Source organism: Arvicanthis niloticus, chromosome 30, assembly GCF_011762505.2.
Source record: "Arvicanthis niloticus isolate mArvNil1 chromosome 30, mArvNil1.pat.X, whole genome shotgun sequence".
Taxonomy (NCBI): Eukaryota; Metazoa; Chordata; class Mammalia; order Rodentia; family Muridae; genus Arvicanthis; species Arvicanthis niloticus.
Genome location: NC_133438.1, coordinates 3,443,328 through 3,459,934, shown reverse-complemented (window position 1 = coordinate 3,459,934; position 16,607 = coordinate 3,443,328). Strand labels below are relative to the sequence as shown.

At 40.0% G+C, this 16,607-nt stretch overlaps 1 protein-coding gene across 1 annotated transcript; it reads left to right on the top strand.

The window, feature by feature from the left end:
• Positions 1 to 9,784: 9,784 nt before the first annotated feature.
• Positions 9,785 to 10,726, top strand: LOC143440574 (vomeronasal type-1 receptor 4-like). Its single transcript, XM_076927397.1, has one exon. It carries the CDS (start codon positions 9,785 to 9,787, stop codon positions 10,724 to 10,726), a length of 942 nt encoding a protein of 313 aa, XP_076783512.1.
• The last annotated feature ends 5,881 nt before the right edge of the window (positions 10,727 to 16,607 follow it).

Below are 16,607 nucleotides of genomic sequence, written 5' to 3'. Positions count from 1 at the left end.
GATTTTGCAAGCCATTTTGCATTTAGAATGAGTGAGTTAAGTATAGAGTAATTCAAATTGAAGAATAAATATGAAGAAAGAAATACCAAAACATCAAATTGGGAGTTGAAAATATCCAGCAAAAAAACGAACAAGACAGCCAGCTGTAGGCCCCAGTGGGGAAGATCCCAGGCAGAACAATGTCATCTCAGGAAATACTTGGGGAAAGAACAAACAGCACCACATAGAGACATCATCAAATCAGGTATTCACAACATTTAGCAGAAGCTGACAGGGGTGGGGTGGGCAAGGTGAGTCAGTGGCAGGAGTTCCTGACTGAGCTTTCCCCCCCAGTCATGAGCTTCTTATGGCTGAATTTTTCTTTTTTTGATACATGAACTTATTAATGTATTATTTGATTCTTTGTTTTGAGACAAGTTCTCACTTCATAAGCCTGGCTGGCCTGGAACTCAGTATGTAAACTAGGCTGGTCTCTGACTCATAGAGATACGCATGCCTCTGGAGTGCTGAATTAAAGGCATGGGCCATCACTCTGGGCACATTTCAGAAATTTTTATATCATAGGAGAAACAGTAGGAAAGTTTATTGGAAATGTTCATTTTATAGCTGTTCTTAAGGGCACATGACTTCACACTCAGGCTGTTTTACTTTTTCTTCTGAATGAAAACAAAGACATGATAGCTCCAAGGTATGGTTGAAGAGAAGGTTTTTTATTGTAGATGTGAGGGAGAGTACAGACTGAGGCATCTGGAAAGGTCCAGACTGACCAAGAGAGATAGGGAATTCAAGAGAAGAAGTGAAGAGGAGAGACAGAGACAGAGACAGAGACAGAGAGAGGGGGTGGGTTGGGGGCAAGCTGACCAAGAGAGCCAAGAGTGAGCCAAGAGATCCTGTGGCTGAGGAAAGAGAAATTGGGGGAATGGAAGGGCAGTCCCTGGGTTAGAGAGGTTTAGGGTAGAGGGTAGAGTGAGAACTGCTTAGAGGAGCAACAGGTACTGGGTAAGCCTAGAGGCCAAGCAGACACTGGTATTCTTATGGGGTACCATAGCTAGCCTCTTGTTTCTCTGGGACTTGACACCTTCCTCACAGAACTAGGGGAGAGAGCAGTTCATCTCCAGACACAAGGGACCTCAGAAAAGCACTTCTAAGGGACTGCTTTTTCTAAGTTGATTTCAAGAGCCTCACCAAAGAAAGGTTTCATAGGATGGTGTGTGTGTGTGTGTGTGTGTGTGTGTGTGTGTGTGTGTGTGTGTGTTTTACTGGAGACCTGGTACCTTGCACAGGTTATGTATTCACTAAATCACCTTTTAAAGAGAAAGTAAAGAATAATAGATAAGTAAAATACAAAATAGATATGCTATTTAAAGGTGAAATTATATTAAAATAGACTAAGTGCATTCAAAACTATTTGAAAATACCATAAAAAAGAAATAAGAAATAGCATTTTAATACGAGAAGGAGTTCTAATGGAAAGAAGTGAGATATTACTATAAGCTACAATATAGATGAGCCTCATAAATATGTTGCATGAAGGAAGCCTGATTCAAAGTGCTGCATGTTGTCTGACATCATTTATATTAAATATAAAAACAGAGCCAGTTATGGTGGTGCATGCCGTTGTTTCCAGCCTCTGCTTCCTGAATGCTAGGATTAAAGGTGTGGGCCATCCATGACCAGCTTTTATTTTATTTTATTTTATTTTATTTTATTTTATTTTGAGACAAGGTCTTATGTAATCTAGGCTACCCTTAAATTTGCTGTATAGCCAAGGATAACATTGAACTCATCTTTCTGTTTCTACTTGCAGGTGCTAGGACTGCAGATGTGCCACAGTGATGCCTTATTTAATCATATACTCTAAATGACTATGCTGCTGGAGTTCAAGATATATGTATTTTATAACAGCAAAAATGGTCCCTTCATTAACACACACACACACACACACACACACACACACACACACACACTAGTTAGAATTCCTGGGCTCCAGGATAAGTTGCAGAAAGAGATGCTTGTATCGTCATAACTGAGGAATCTCAAGTCTAAACTTTGTTTTCTCACATGTACCTCTGTGAAGTACCAGATGCAACTTGCCATCTTCTACACTTCCAGCCTTACCTAGCTTTTTCTTTAAAAAATTAAAGGGAACAAAACCCAGTTATACTACTCATAGGCATATACCCCAAGGACCCTCCATCTCACCACTAGGACACTTGCTCAGGTATATTCATAGCAGCTTTATTTGTAATAGAGAGAAATAGAAAGCAACCTATATGTCCTTTGACTGAAGAATGGATAAAGAAAATGTGGTTCGTTTACACAATGGAGTATTATTCAGCTGTTAAAAAACAATAACATGAAATTTGCAGTTAAATGGATGGGACTAAAAAAAAAAATAAATCACCCTGAGTGAGGTAACACAGACCATGAAAGACAAACATGGTTATGTACTCATTTATAAGTGGATATTAGTTGTAAAATAAAGGAACCATGCTACAATCCACAGACTCAGAGAAGCTAAGTTGTAAGGAGGGCTCAAAGGGGGAACACACGAATCTCACTGTGAAGAGGAAGTAAAATAGATATTGGGGGAAAATGAGAACAGGAGGGATCAGGTGGCAGGGGGAGGGTAGAGGAAAAGAGCACTGAGAGACAACTAGAATTGGGGGGCATCCTGGGGGTGACTTAGAAACCTAATGCAATGGAAACTTCCAGAAATCTACAAGAATCACCCTAGCTAAGACTCCTAGCAATGGCGGATACAAAGCCGGAAGCAGCCATCTTCTGTAACCAGTCAAGATTTCCAGTGGAGGAATTGAGACACCAACCCAGTCACAAAACCGTCGACCTGCAATATTTTTTTGTTCTACAAGATATGCTGGGGCAAAGGTGTCACAGAAATTGTGGGAGAGCCCAACCAATGACTGGCCTAGCTTGAGTCCAGTGCTGTAAGAGGAAGCCCATTCCTGACACTGCCTGGAGGGCGAGGACCAAAGGGTGGATATCCCAGAGACCTAGGATACTAGGATAGAACCACACACCACGATTCTCTCTCTCTCTCTCTCTCTCTCTCTCTCTCTCTCTCTCTCTCTCTCTCTCACACACACACACACACACACACACACAATTAATATGATTTCTAATGATCTTTTACTATACTCATAGAACAGTGTCTAGCCCAATTATCATCATAAAGGCTTCACCTATCAATGGATGGAAAAAGATGCAGAGACCCACAGTCAAACATTAGGAAGAGCTTGGGGAATCCTGTGGAAGAGGAGGAGGAAGAAGTGTAGAAGCCAGAGGGGTCACGGACACCACAAGAAACCCCACAGAATCAACCAACCTGGGCTCATAAGGACTCACAGAGACTGAACCAACAACCCGAGAGCCTGCGTGGGACTGACATAGGCCCTCTGCATATATGTGTAACTTGGTCTTCTTGTGGAAATCCTAATAGTGGAAACAAGGATTGTCTCTGACTCCTTTGCCTGCTTTAGGGACTCTTCCTCATAGTAGTTGCTTCATTCAGCCTCTGTATGAGGGGAGGTGCCTAGTCTTACTGCAACTTGATAAGCCATGTTTGGTGATACCCGTGGGAGGCCTGTCCTCTTCTAAATTGAAAGGTAGGATTGGATGGTATTGGGGTGTGGGGAGGGGAGGGGACAGAGTGTAGGTGGTAGGGAGGGACTGGGAGAAGAGGAGGAAGGGGAAACTGTGGTCAGGTTGTAAAAAAATAATAACAAATGAGAAGAAAATTTAATGAATAAATGAATGATACTGTCAGTTTCTACTCTTCATATTGACCGTCTGACCATGCATTCAGGTATCATTTACTTGTTCCGTGATGGAGTTTACAGCCTACCTTCATGACACTGAGGACACAGCAGAAATGACCAGCTCTTGTCAGAGCTTTTATTTAAGGAAATAGTATGTAATTCAGTGTTCCATCTAATGGCTAACTTCATCTATATCTATATCTATATCTATATCTATATCTATATCTATATCTATATCTATATCTATATCTATCTATATCTATCTATATCATCTCTATGTCTATGTCTATATCTATCTCTATATCTATCTCTATGTCTATCTCTATCTCTATCTCTATGTCTATCTCTATCTCTATCTCTATCTCTATCTATATCTATCTATCTATATCTATCTATATCTATATCTATATCTATATCTATATCTATATCTATATCTATATCTATATCTATATCTATATCTATATCTATATCTATCTCTATCTATCTATATCTATATCTATCTATATCATCTCTATCTCTATCTCTATGTCTATCTATATCTATATCTATATCTATATCTATATCTATATCTATATCTATATCTATCTATATCATCTATATCTCTATGTCTATGTCTATATCTATCTATATCTATCTATATCATCTATATCTCTATCTCTATGTCTATATCTATCTATATCTATATCATCTATATCTATATCTATCTATATCATCTATATCTCTATCTCTATCTCTATCTCTATCTCTATATCTATCTATATCTATCTATATCATCTCTATCTCTTTCTCTATGTCTCTATCTCTATCTCTATCTCTATCTCTATCTCTATCTCTATCTCTATCTCTATCTCTATCTCTATCTCTATCTCTATCTCTATCTCTATCTTTACTGATTCCTTGTGAATTTCACATCATGCATCCCAGTCCTGCTCACCTCCCTGCCCCTCATATCCACCCTTTGACCTCGCAGCCTCCCTGCCAAAATAAAACAAAGGAAGGAAGCGAGCAAGCAAGCAAGCAAGCAAACAACAACAAAACTAAGCATAGGAAACATCACATTGTTGAAGCCGTAGCATGTCACAGTTCGAACAACTGTCTATTTCTCTGTCCATTATTCTTTGCAATGAGTCATTGGTCTTGTTTGAGATCTCTGGCTCCTGTGACTTGGTCAATATCGGATCCTCATCAGGAAGCCTCTTGATTATTCTGTTGTCTGGTGCCATGAAGATCCACGTCTTTGGAACAGCAGGATTGGCCCACTCACGAATCCCAATCACTAGCTGATGTTATAGCTTTTGGGGTGGGCCAGTTCAGAGCCCTGGATCTGGGCCTGGCTAGTAGCTGAACTGGTCAGCCCACCAGCTTTTATCTGCACCACCAGCACGAACTTTTCAGAAGTGGTCTGGCTAGGCTGCCCAATGCAGCCTTGGCGGGAGGCAGGGCCAGTTCTCCTGCTCTCATGCCCTCAGGGTGGTTCACCTGCACCCATGTCTCCAGAGCCAGTTGCTATGCTCAGTCAAGGTGCAGAGCCTACTCTCCCAAGTGCTATAGACCGAGAGGAGCTGGGACAGCTCACACACTCTCATGACCTCAGGGCTAGTTCTTTAGACTGCTGCAGGTGATAAGCGGAGGCCAGAGACTGATGATCAGTGTTTTCCTTAATTCCTATTCATATTGTTTTTAGAGATAGCATTTCTCACAGAACCTGGAATTCTCCATTAGGTAGCCAGTAAGCCTTTGGGATCTCTTGTCTCTGATATACTAGAAATGGGGCTATGGGGACACATTGCCCCCATGGCTTGTGTGTGTGTGTGTGTGTGTGTGTGTGTGTGTGTGTGTGTGTGTGCGCGCGCGCGCGCATATGTGTGTTTGTGATCCCAACTTATATCATCATGATTATGTAGAAAGCACTTAATGAACAGAGCCATCTCCTTTGTGAAAAGTGATGTATTTAAATCTAATTTTATTTTTTACTTATACACTTTAGATTCAAGTCATTGCCCCCTGCCTGGTTAAAAAGTAATTTTTTTTTTTTAAAAATTAATTTATTTACAGTCTGGCTGTCCTAGAACTTGCTGCATAGACCAGGCTGCCTCCAACTCATAGAAATCCACTTGCATCTACATCCTGAGGGCTGAGATTCAAGGCTTGTGCTACCACATATAGTGACAAGTGAATTTTGTAAGGTTTTTATGGAACAGTTGTCGATTAAATTTTAGAAGGACAGGTAATAAAGAATAACAGTGTATTGGTTTGAATGAATAATAACCCCAAAATACCCAAAATGTGTCAAGGTCACATTAAGAAAAGAAATTAAAAATCACTTTTCTTGGGTATTTAACCAAGAGTAAATCCAGATTTAAATTTTGCTATTTCTCTCTCCCTATGTCTCCCCATATCATGTAAATTTGAGTCTGTTCCTACATGAATGATGACTTGTGCATTTGTTAGTTTCTGTTTGTTTGTGTCTCGGTGTATGCCTCACAAAAGTCTTTGATTTGTATTTTTTGAACAACATGGAAGCTTGACAGAACAAGGAATGAGGGATTTTTGCAGAAAAATTTAAAAGCATTTTACAAAGGGCTAAGTAACTGAATTCAACTGTTCCCTCAAGTGACCCAGGCAAAAATCACTGCACACAGATTTGTCAAGTTATTTCCATGTCACTTCCAACATTTATGGTGAATATTTGTTTCCTAAGGTTGCTTTCAAACAGCTTGCTGTTTCAGGATTTATTGGCATAAAATTCACACTTGCCTGCACTGTACATTATAATTGCATATCAGGGGCATGGAAGACTACATATGTTAGGATGAAACCACACTTTAGGTTCAACCATAAAAGCTGATGACATCAGAAATCTAAAGCAAGTATGTTTGGTTGTTACACTGTTTGCTTGAAAGTGAGTTGAACAAGCAGGCTGAGTGCACAGTAGGACAGCAGTCTTGAATCTGAAATACCTTCAAGGTGCATTAGTTATGGCTGTGAGGTCTAGCAACACTTCTAGTCTGTTAGAATATAAGAGATATTTTCCTAGTGATGCAGCCCCCAGTAGAGTGGATTGCCAACATTACACTCTGGCCCAAGTCCCTGATCCACAGAATGCAGTCTCTGTCTGGTTCTCCTAACTAGATTCTCAGCTTCTGACACACAGGAGAAAAGAGTCCCATTAATTTCCAGCTTGTCCCTCTATGATGCTTACTATTCAATTAAAAGTTTTCCTTTCTTATTAATGGGAAGAAGTTTTCTTTTTGTTTTCTAGAGATGTCAGCTCCCTTGGTAAATTGTCATTTTCCCTTTCTGTGACATGACCATGTCATTCTCTTGGGGTCTGAGCTTTGAGAACATTCAGCCTTCATCTTGGGGATTGCTGCTAACTTCATAGCTATGTGAGGGTTGAAAGCCCCACTGGCCACTGAGTCTCCATCTAGTAGCCAGCATCACAACTGCATCCTACCTGCACAGGTGAGTTGTTCTCCTTCAGGTCACTCGTGTGCAAAGGGCAGGCTGTCACCTGGAAGATGTGTAAGTGCAGCTCTCTGAAATGGTTCTCCTCTTTCAGGGAAAGCCTGCACAGTTTGAATGCTCAGAGTGGGGAGGTTCATCCCAAGACGTGAATCCAACCTGATTTGTCAAAGGCTTCAGAGAAAATACTACTTTGATTATTATATTACTAGTATTATTTTTTGTTGCTCTTTTCCAAGACAGTGTCAGCATAATTGTTTCCAGCATTATGGGGTCCTGATGGCTAAAACTGTTTGTGATTATTTCTCAGAATAAACTGGCACTTATGTTTTTCCTGGGAACCTAAGATTATTTTCACATGGGTGGTAAAATCTCTTCCAGAGTTTAGGGAGTTGCAAGAGTTGAGATGTGTTTGATGACCTCTTCATACTTACAACTCAAATTATGATTTGTGCAGTTTCTCATATAGATGCAAATTATTTCTTTCCATTTACAGAAAATATCCATGTAGAGTGACATACTGAGAAGTTAATATCCTTCTGTGAGGCCTGTATGACTGGGACTAAGAAAAGATGATCAACCAGTAACCAGATGCTTCAATATGGAAATTCCAAGTCCAATCATGTTTGACTAACCGAATAACTCCAACCTCATGTTACCCAAACATCAGAATTCACATTCTGCTGTTTCAAGTTCCTCAGACACAGAAGCTCATGAACAAGACCAAGAACCTCAGAGCTTATTTTTTGTTTGTTTTTATGAGATAGGTTTTCTTTATGTATTCTTGGCTGTCCTGGATCTTGTTATGTAGACTAGATTAGCCTGAAACTGACAGTGGTTTCTGGCCTCTGTCTACCAGATGCCAGGATAAGATGAGTGTTCCAATATTCTCTGCCCAGATAATGCTTTCAAATTGATCAGTGATGTCAATTGTGCCATGTATTATGTTCTAGTCACTTTGCCATGTCTTTAGTGCCTACTTGGTAAACCTTATGTCCCACAGACTAGAAGGGATGCTACTATTGCTAAATATTTCTATGCTGTATCTAGTGTACTTTAATTTCATTACACAAAAGGTTAAGTATCACACCAGCAATCCTCTTATGGAATAAATACATTTCTATTTTAAAAACATTCACAACTACTTTGCTGTTTCTCTTTTTTTGCGACATAATTATCTGTGATAGAGTTATATTTTAAATACTGTTCACCAAAGTAAACATTAGAATATGTTTGTGAAAACACTTAAAAGTAAGATAAATACACTTATTTACTGGAGACATAAGTAACTAGATTTACATGTGACTGTAAAGGAGAATTCAAATGTTTTTACCTTGATATCTGATTGTCCCTATATTCCTTCCTTATTTTTAATTACTCTTTGTTCTTATTCTCAGAATTTATTATGCTTTTGTTATTCTTTATTATTTATTGTCATGGTTTACCTTTGAGAAATTCTAGTAATGTGTTTTCATCATTTCCATGACTTCCCCACTTCTTCATCCACCCTTCTCTACCTGATAAACTTTGTGTCTTTTTGAGATTTTAACTCATATGACACAATTTGTATGGGCCATATGATCTTGGGTGGGTGGACATCCACTGAAGAATTGTCAATCAACCTATTAGGAGCCATATATTTAAAGGAAGCTGACTTGCCCTCTCTGGTAGCTATACAATGTCAAGAGCATCTTAGTGGTTAGTATTTTCTCTGGAGACAGAGCGTGTCCTTACTGGTAAGTGCCTGCTTTTCCTAGTGGCAGGGACATTGGAAACCAGTTAGGACACTCTTCTGAATGTGGTTTCATCATTATACCCTCTCAACAGTGCACTTGTTGATATTAAACCAGCCATTAGTTGTAAAGCATTTGAGAAATGAAAACCCTTAATGTACTGGCTGGTTTTGTGTATCAACTTCATATAAGCTAGAGTTATTACAGAGAACAGAGCCTCCTTTGAGGAAATGTCTCAATGAGATCCTGCTGTAGTCACTTTCTCAATTAGTGACAAGCGGAGGGGGAGCATTGTGGGTGGTGCCATCCTTGGCCTGGTATTCCTGGGTTCTATAAGAAAGCAAGCTAAGCAAGCCAGGAAAACAATCCAGTAAGCAGCACCCCTTCATGGCCTCTGCATCAGCTCCCTCCTTCAGGTTCCTGCCCTGTGTGTGTTCCAGTCCTGACTTCCTTTTTTGATGAACAAAATTTGGAAGTGTAAGTGGAATAACCCCATTTTCCCCCAGTTAGCTTCTTGGTCTTGATGTTTTGTGCTGAAAAAGAACCCCTGACTAAGACTCTCATGAATGGCAATATAAAGTTCAACTCTTATTATAATGTCCATGTTAATTACCTGTAATTAAAACAGCAGGAAATCATTGAAATTTAGTAATTTCAAAGTAGAAAGACATTTTAATATATGAACTTATGAACATATGGTGATGAATTTGAGGCAGTACAGTGGTGGTCATGCTATGAAGGAGATAGTCCAATTCACTTAACAAGTGTCCTCTGGACTTGATATGTACTGACCTAGGACGTGAGGGTATGGCTTCCAGAGACTTGGCCACAGAGATCTTCTTCCTGTCCCAGACTGTACTGGGAATTCTGGGGAATTCAACCTTGCTTTGCTGTTTTATCATTTCTAACTTCACTGGGATCAAGGCAAAGCCCACAGACCTGATTGTCAAACACCTGACCTGTTCCAGCATCATGGTTCTTCTCTTCAAAGGCATCCCTCAGACAATGACTGCATTTGGTCAGACATATTTTCTAGATGACTTTACATGTAAACTTGTGTTTTATTTTCATAGAGTTGCCAGAGGTGTATCCCTTGGCTCCACGTCTCTGCTTAGTGTCTTTCAGTTCATCACCATCAGCCCTGGGAATTCCAAGTGGGCACAGCTCAAGGTCAGAATCCACAGGATAGTTGGTCCTTCCCTGGGCCTGTGCTGGACAATCCAGCTGTTGGTATATGTCTTCATTCCTATATACACAACTGACATATGGAGTGTACAAAATGTTAGTGGTGTAAAAGAATTTGGATACTGTGCTGTTGTTAATCCTGGGAGAATCATCAACATTCTTAATGTAGTGTTTTTGACATTCAATGATGTCATGTTTTTGGGACTGATGATGTGGGCCAGTGGCTCCATGGTGTTTATACTGATCAAACACAAGCAGAGGGTTGAACACATTCACAAATCTCTATCACCTAGGTCATCCCTTGAGACCAGAGCCACCCAAAGCATCCTCATCTTAGTGAGTACCTTTGTGGTGTTCTATGTGATCTCCATTGTCTTGACATTTTATCTGTCTGTGATGGATGTAACATTTAGGTGGCTGACAAATGCAAATTTAGCCATGAGTGCATGCTTTCCAGCATTCTGTCCCTTTCTGCTCCTAAGACACTACATCTCAGTTTTCAGGCTCTGCTGTGCCTGTTCTTACCAGACAACACACTGTGCTTGTGGAGTCAGAGAACACTAAATGCCATAATGTCTGTATCCTTCTTTCCCTTTCTTGTACTCTGTTGCTTTCTGTGAACACATGGCCAACATGAGCCTTCAAAGTAGACACACAATATGTACAATGTTTCCTTCCAATAAAGTTTTCAATTTAGCCTGGGAGAAGTGCAATTCATAGTATGTGATGTGAGTGCTGAAACAATTGCTGTTCTGTGTTTCCATGCAGAGTGTCACAGTAGTAGACTCATTGAAGCCATTGGTCTCTATTGATTATAGTTTAAAATGATCTTCTACAAGGATGGTGATTTTAATCAACAGTCTCAGTTACAGAACAAAAGTTAATCGGGTCTCTCTCTAGATCCTGCTTGTGCATCAAGATATAAACTATCAGGTTGTAGTCCAGCCCTAGGTCTGCCTGCCTGAAGCCACAGTCCCTACTGAGATGGAAATTGACTAATTTTTTGAGATTGTAAGCTAGCCCTCAAATAGCTGTATTTGTTCAAATATTTCCATGCAAATTGTGTTACATCACACAAAACTAACTGTAACTAAATTTGTACTTGAGAATGGAGCCTTTCTCCAGGATAAACTATGCAACATGATCAGACTGAGATAGGTCTGAACATTCTATCATTTGGACCTTTGGACCAGATATGCAGGTGACAAGCAGACTCGCCAGAGCTCCTAGAGACCAAACCACCAAACAAAGTATAAACATGGAGGGACCCATGGCTCCAGTTGCATATGTAGCAGAGGATGTCCTTATCTGGCATCAATGGGAGGGGAGACCCTTGTTCCTGTGATGGCTCAGTGCCCCAGAATAGGGGAATGTTAGGGCAGAAAGACAGGAGTCGATGTGTGGGTGGGGGAGCATTCTCATAGAATCAGGGCTGCAGGCAGAATAGGATAGTGAGTTTATTTTGGGAAAATCGGGATGGGGTACAACATTGAAAATATAAATAAATAAAACAACAAATAAAAATTAAAACAAAATAAATAATAGCAAAATTTTTGGGTCTTCAAATAGCCACATTCATGCAACCAGGCACATGTGTAGTTTGGGATGATGAAAGTTGTTATATCACCTGTTATATAAAATAAGATTGATTGGCTTTTCAGTTAAAATTGAATTAGGGGTATTTGACTATCATAACTATTTTACAGTAAGTGATCAAATTCCAGGAATAATTGAAGAAATATATTAATATGATATAGTATTAAAAAATTTTATCTGTTCGAAAAAAAGAAATGCAGTTGAACTGTATAAGCAGACCTTACCATGCACTCATTGTAGGAACTCGGACTACAGAAATGCTGAGTGCAGCGAGGACCATGGTGGCTCAAGAGATTCCAGAAGAAATAATCCTGAAGACAACTATTATGGTATTTTGGCAAAAAATGTGGCTGCTCTTTGCCCTTGTCCTAAAACACCAGCCAGAGGCCAAACTGAAGATAAATTTTTGGATAAATGTAGTTGAGAGAGAAAAATTTCAGTACAGTGGTTATTAGTGATCACCTTTGTAGCAGCATATTTCCCTGCAAGTTGGGAGGAGCTGAGGTGGGAGAAGTAAGGAGAGGAAGAGGGAAGGAGGAGGAGGAGCTGAGGAGAGAGATGTAGGAGCCATGGATGGCCACACATGTATCAGGAGCCATCCTGGATAACAACTTATATTTAGGTCAGTTAATTGGTTAACACTTCCAATTGTGTGGGCTTCTTGTTATTTGAGCATTGCCAAAGATATAAAGCTATTGGATAATCTTTAAACATCAGAGTCTTTTTTCTATTGGGTACCAAAAAATGGTGGGATGGTGTGTGCTCAGCCCAGCCTTGTGGAGACAGCATGGAAGATTGGTAGAGCCATCTCCCATGCTGGTGTCTCGTGGGTGATGGGCTGGTGTCTCTGTCCCTCCAGAGCCAGGGGGCTGAACCGAGCAGCAGTGTTGTATTTTCAGGCCTAGGCTAGTCAGGAAGATGATGGCTGACAAAGAACATGCACGACTGGGTGCTGCCCTAGGCTTCTTTTGGTTGGCTTCTTCTATTTCTTATTGAGATATGGGCTTGTTTAGATATTTTACCTGCTCTTGTTTTAACTTTGGTATGTTGTTGCTGTTTAGAAAACCATCCATTTCATCTAGACTCTCCAGTTTTGTTGAGTATAGTCTTTTGTAGTAAGATCTGATGATTTTCTTTTGAATTTCCTTGGTTTCTGTTGTTATGTCTTCTTTTCTTATTTTGTTAATTTGGATAATGCCTCTGGGCCCTTTTATTTAGTTTTACTAGGGGCTTTTTCTATCTTGTTGATTCACTCAAAGAATCAGCTTTTTGATTTGTTGCTTTTTTGTATTGTTCTCTTTATTTCTAATGGTTGATTTCTGCTCTGATTTTGATTATTTCCTGCCTGCAACTCCTCTTATTTATGTTTTCTTTTTTTTTTTTTGTTCTAGAGCTCCTGGTGTGTCATTATGTTTCTAGTGTAAGATGTCTCCAGTTTCTTAACCAGGGTGCTTAGTGCTATGAACTTTCCTCATAGGACTGCTTTCACTGTGTCCAATAAGTTTGGTATGATGTGTGAGCATTTTCATTAAATTCCAGTCATTAATTTCTTTCTTTATATCTTCTTTGACCTAGTTATCATTGAGTAGAGAGAGTTGTTCAGCTTCTATGTGTATGTTGGCTTTCTGTTGGTTTTGCTGTTATTGAAGACCAGCCATAGTCAGTGATGATCTGATAGGATGCATGGGATTATTTCAATCTTTTTGCATCTGTTGAGGGTTGTTTTTTGACCAATTATATGGTCAATTTTGGAGAAGGTAACATGATGTGCTGAGAAGAAGGTATTTTTTTTTTGTTTTGTTTTAGGATGACATGTTTATAGATATCTGTTAAATCCTTTTGGTTCATAACCTCTATTAGTTTCACTGTGTCTCTGTTTAGTTTCTGTTTCAATGCCCTGTCTATTGGTGGGAATGGGGTGTTAAGTCTCTCACTATTATTGTGTGGATCTCAATGTGTGTTTTGAGCTTTAGTAAAGTTTCCTTTATGAATGTGGGTGCCCTTGCATTTGGGGCCTAGATGTTCAGAATTGAGACTTTCTCTTGGTGGATTTTGCCTTTGATGAACATGAAGTCCTTTCTCATCATTCTTGATAACTTTTAGTTAAAAGTCTATTTTATTGGATATTAGGATGGCAACTCCAGCCTTTTTCTTGGGACCAATTACTTGGAAGACTGTTTTTCATCCTTTTATTCTGAAAGTAGCATTGTTGTTATTGAGGTGGGCTTCTTGCATGCAGAAAAAGCTGGATCTTGTTTGCATATCCAGTCTGTTAGCTTATGTCTTTTTTGGTCATAATAGAATTATCTTCTTTTTATCTTTTTAATGGATATATTCTTTATTTACATTTCAAATGTTATCACCTTCACATGTTCTCCCTGAGTTCACCTATCCCATCACCCATCTCCTGCTTCTATGAGGGTTTCCTTTTCCCAACCCCCCCCACTCTCGCTTCCCAGCCCTCAAAATCCCCTACACTGGGGAATGGAGCCATCACAGGATCAAGGCTCTCTCCTCCCATTGATGCCGGACAAGGCCTTCTTTTGCTACATATGGGGCTGGAGCTATGGGACCCTCTATGTGTACTCCTTGATTGTTGGTTTAGTCTGTTGGGAGCTCTGGGGGGGGTCTGGTTGGTTGATAATATTTTTCTTCCTATGGGGTTGCAAACCCCTTCAGCTCCTTCAGTTCTTTCTTTAACTCCTCCACTGGGAAAGCCATTGGGTTAGTCCAATTTGGTTGTAAGCATCTGTGTCTGTATTTGTCAGGCTCTGGCAGAGCCTCTCAGGAGACAAGTATATCAGGTTGTCTGAGACCCACAGACAAGCAATGGATGGAGCTTTGGAACTCTTATGGAAGAGTTAGGGAAATTATAGCAGGCCTGAAATTAGATAGTAACTCCATGGGAAGATCAACAGTGTCAATTAACCTCAATCCTTCAGCGTTTCAGAGACTGAACCCACCACTGAAAATCATAGAGGGGCCAGACCTAGGCTCCCCTGTGCTTATACACTCGATGTACAGGTTGGATGTCATGTGAGTCTTGAACATCTGGAACCAAGGCTACCCTAAAAGGTGTTTCATGTCTGTAACATATTCTTCTAGTGTAGTGGGGCTGCCTTGACTGTCTTCAGTAGGAAAGGATTTGCCTATTCTCACAAAGAGTTGATGTTCCAGAGTGGGAAGATAGGCGGTGGTTACTCCCTTCTCAGAGGAGATAGGAAGTAGGGTGTGGGGAAAGATTGTGGGAGGGGCTGATTTGCAGGGGGGCAAAGAACAGAATGTAAAATGAATAAATAAAAATAAATAAATAATTAAATGTAAGAATTTGCCAAGCATAAAGAGACTGGAATATGATGGCAGGTTCCACCCTTCTACACACATCTGTAGGACTGTCTCACAGACACGCCTACCACCAGGAACAGATTTACTGTATTGCCTGGGGTAGACACTATGTCTGTTCTCCAGATTGCTACAGGTGGTGAGAGATGTGGTCCACTCCCCCAAGCATTGCGTCCAGTGATGCGTAGGGCCTGTTAAACACAGACCCTGTACATCTCTGTGGTGCCCAGACAGTGATAACACCATATTCTCTAGTGGTACTAGGAGCCATAAACATTGATTGACACTGACTCCTGGTGCTTTGTAGCCCTGACTTCAGACATGGCTTTCAGTGGTAGCTCAGACTGGGAGTTACCATGGCCCCAGATGGTGGGGTTTGACTCTCACCTCATGTTTCTCCTTTCCATCCTTCAGTCTCCAGTTCCATGTTTCTTCATAATTCTCAGGCTGCTCATGTTTTTTTCTCTCATCTGACCATATTTGAATATTGCAGTGGTTCCTGTTGCAGGATTGCCATGATGTTACATGCTGGTACCATCCTCTATCCATGGCCCATGTATACCATATACTTAAATATGGCATTTTTAAAAATTTAATTTGGAGTATTCCAGTTAGGCTAGACTTTATATTCAGGAAGCTGCTGTGATATCTTTTCTCTGACACCCCAAAATAGGGTTATATGTACACATTTCCTCCGTGACTGGTGTGTAACTTGTGTGTGTTGAAGATTCCAACTGATATCCTCTTGCTTATATAGCCAACACTAAGTACAAAGAGCCACCTTATTTGTAAACGGGATTTTCAAACCATGAAGTACATTTACTGTGTAGCTCTAGCCACCCTGTAATTTGCTGTGTATACCAAGCTTCATCCCAGCCCCAACTCACAGAAATCCACTTGGATCTACATCCTGAATGCTGAGATTCAAGGCTGGTGTTACCACAAGTGAATTCAATAAGATTTAAGTAGAACAAGTGTCAGTTAAATTTGACAAAGAGAGATAATAAAGAATCACAGTGTATTGGGTTGAATGAATTGATAATATCCCCAAATTACCCAAATGTGTCAGGGTCACATTAAAGAAAAGCAATTAAGAATCACATTCCTTGTGTATTTAACCAAGAGTAAGTACAGATTTGAATTGTGCTGCATCTCTCTCCATGTGGGGATTAAGTCACTGACTCCAACTGCTCCCCAAGTGACCCAGACAACATGTTGCAAACATCACTACACATAGATTTATCAACTCCTTATAATTTTTCCTCAAAAATTATGGTGAAATTTTGTTTAAAAAGCTGGCTACCAAAATACTTGCTGTTTTAGGTTTGATTACCAGAAAACTCACAGACACCTGAACTAGACATTTATCAGGGGCATGGAAGACTACATATTTTAGGATGAAAACATGCCTTAGGTTAGACCATAAAAGCTGATGACATCAGAAATCTAAGGCCAGTATGTTTGGTTGTTACACTGTTTGCTTGAAAGTGAGTTGAACAAGCAGGAT

Bases quoted from the DNA above. Each gene is read 5' to 3' on its own strand.
- LOC143440574 (XM_076927397.1), top strand. From the start codon at position 9,785: ATGGCTTCCAGAGACTTGGCCACAGAGATCTTCTTCCTGTCCCAGACT.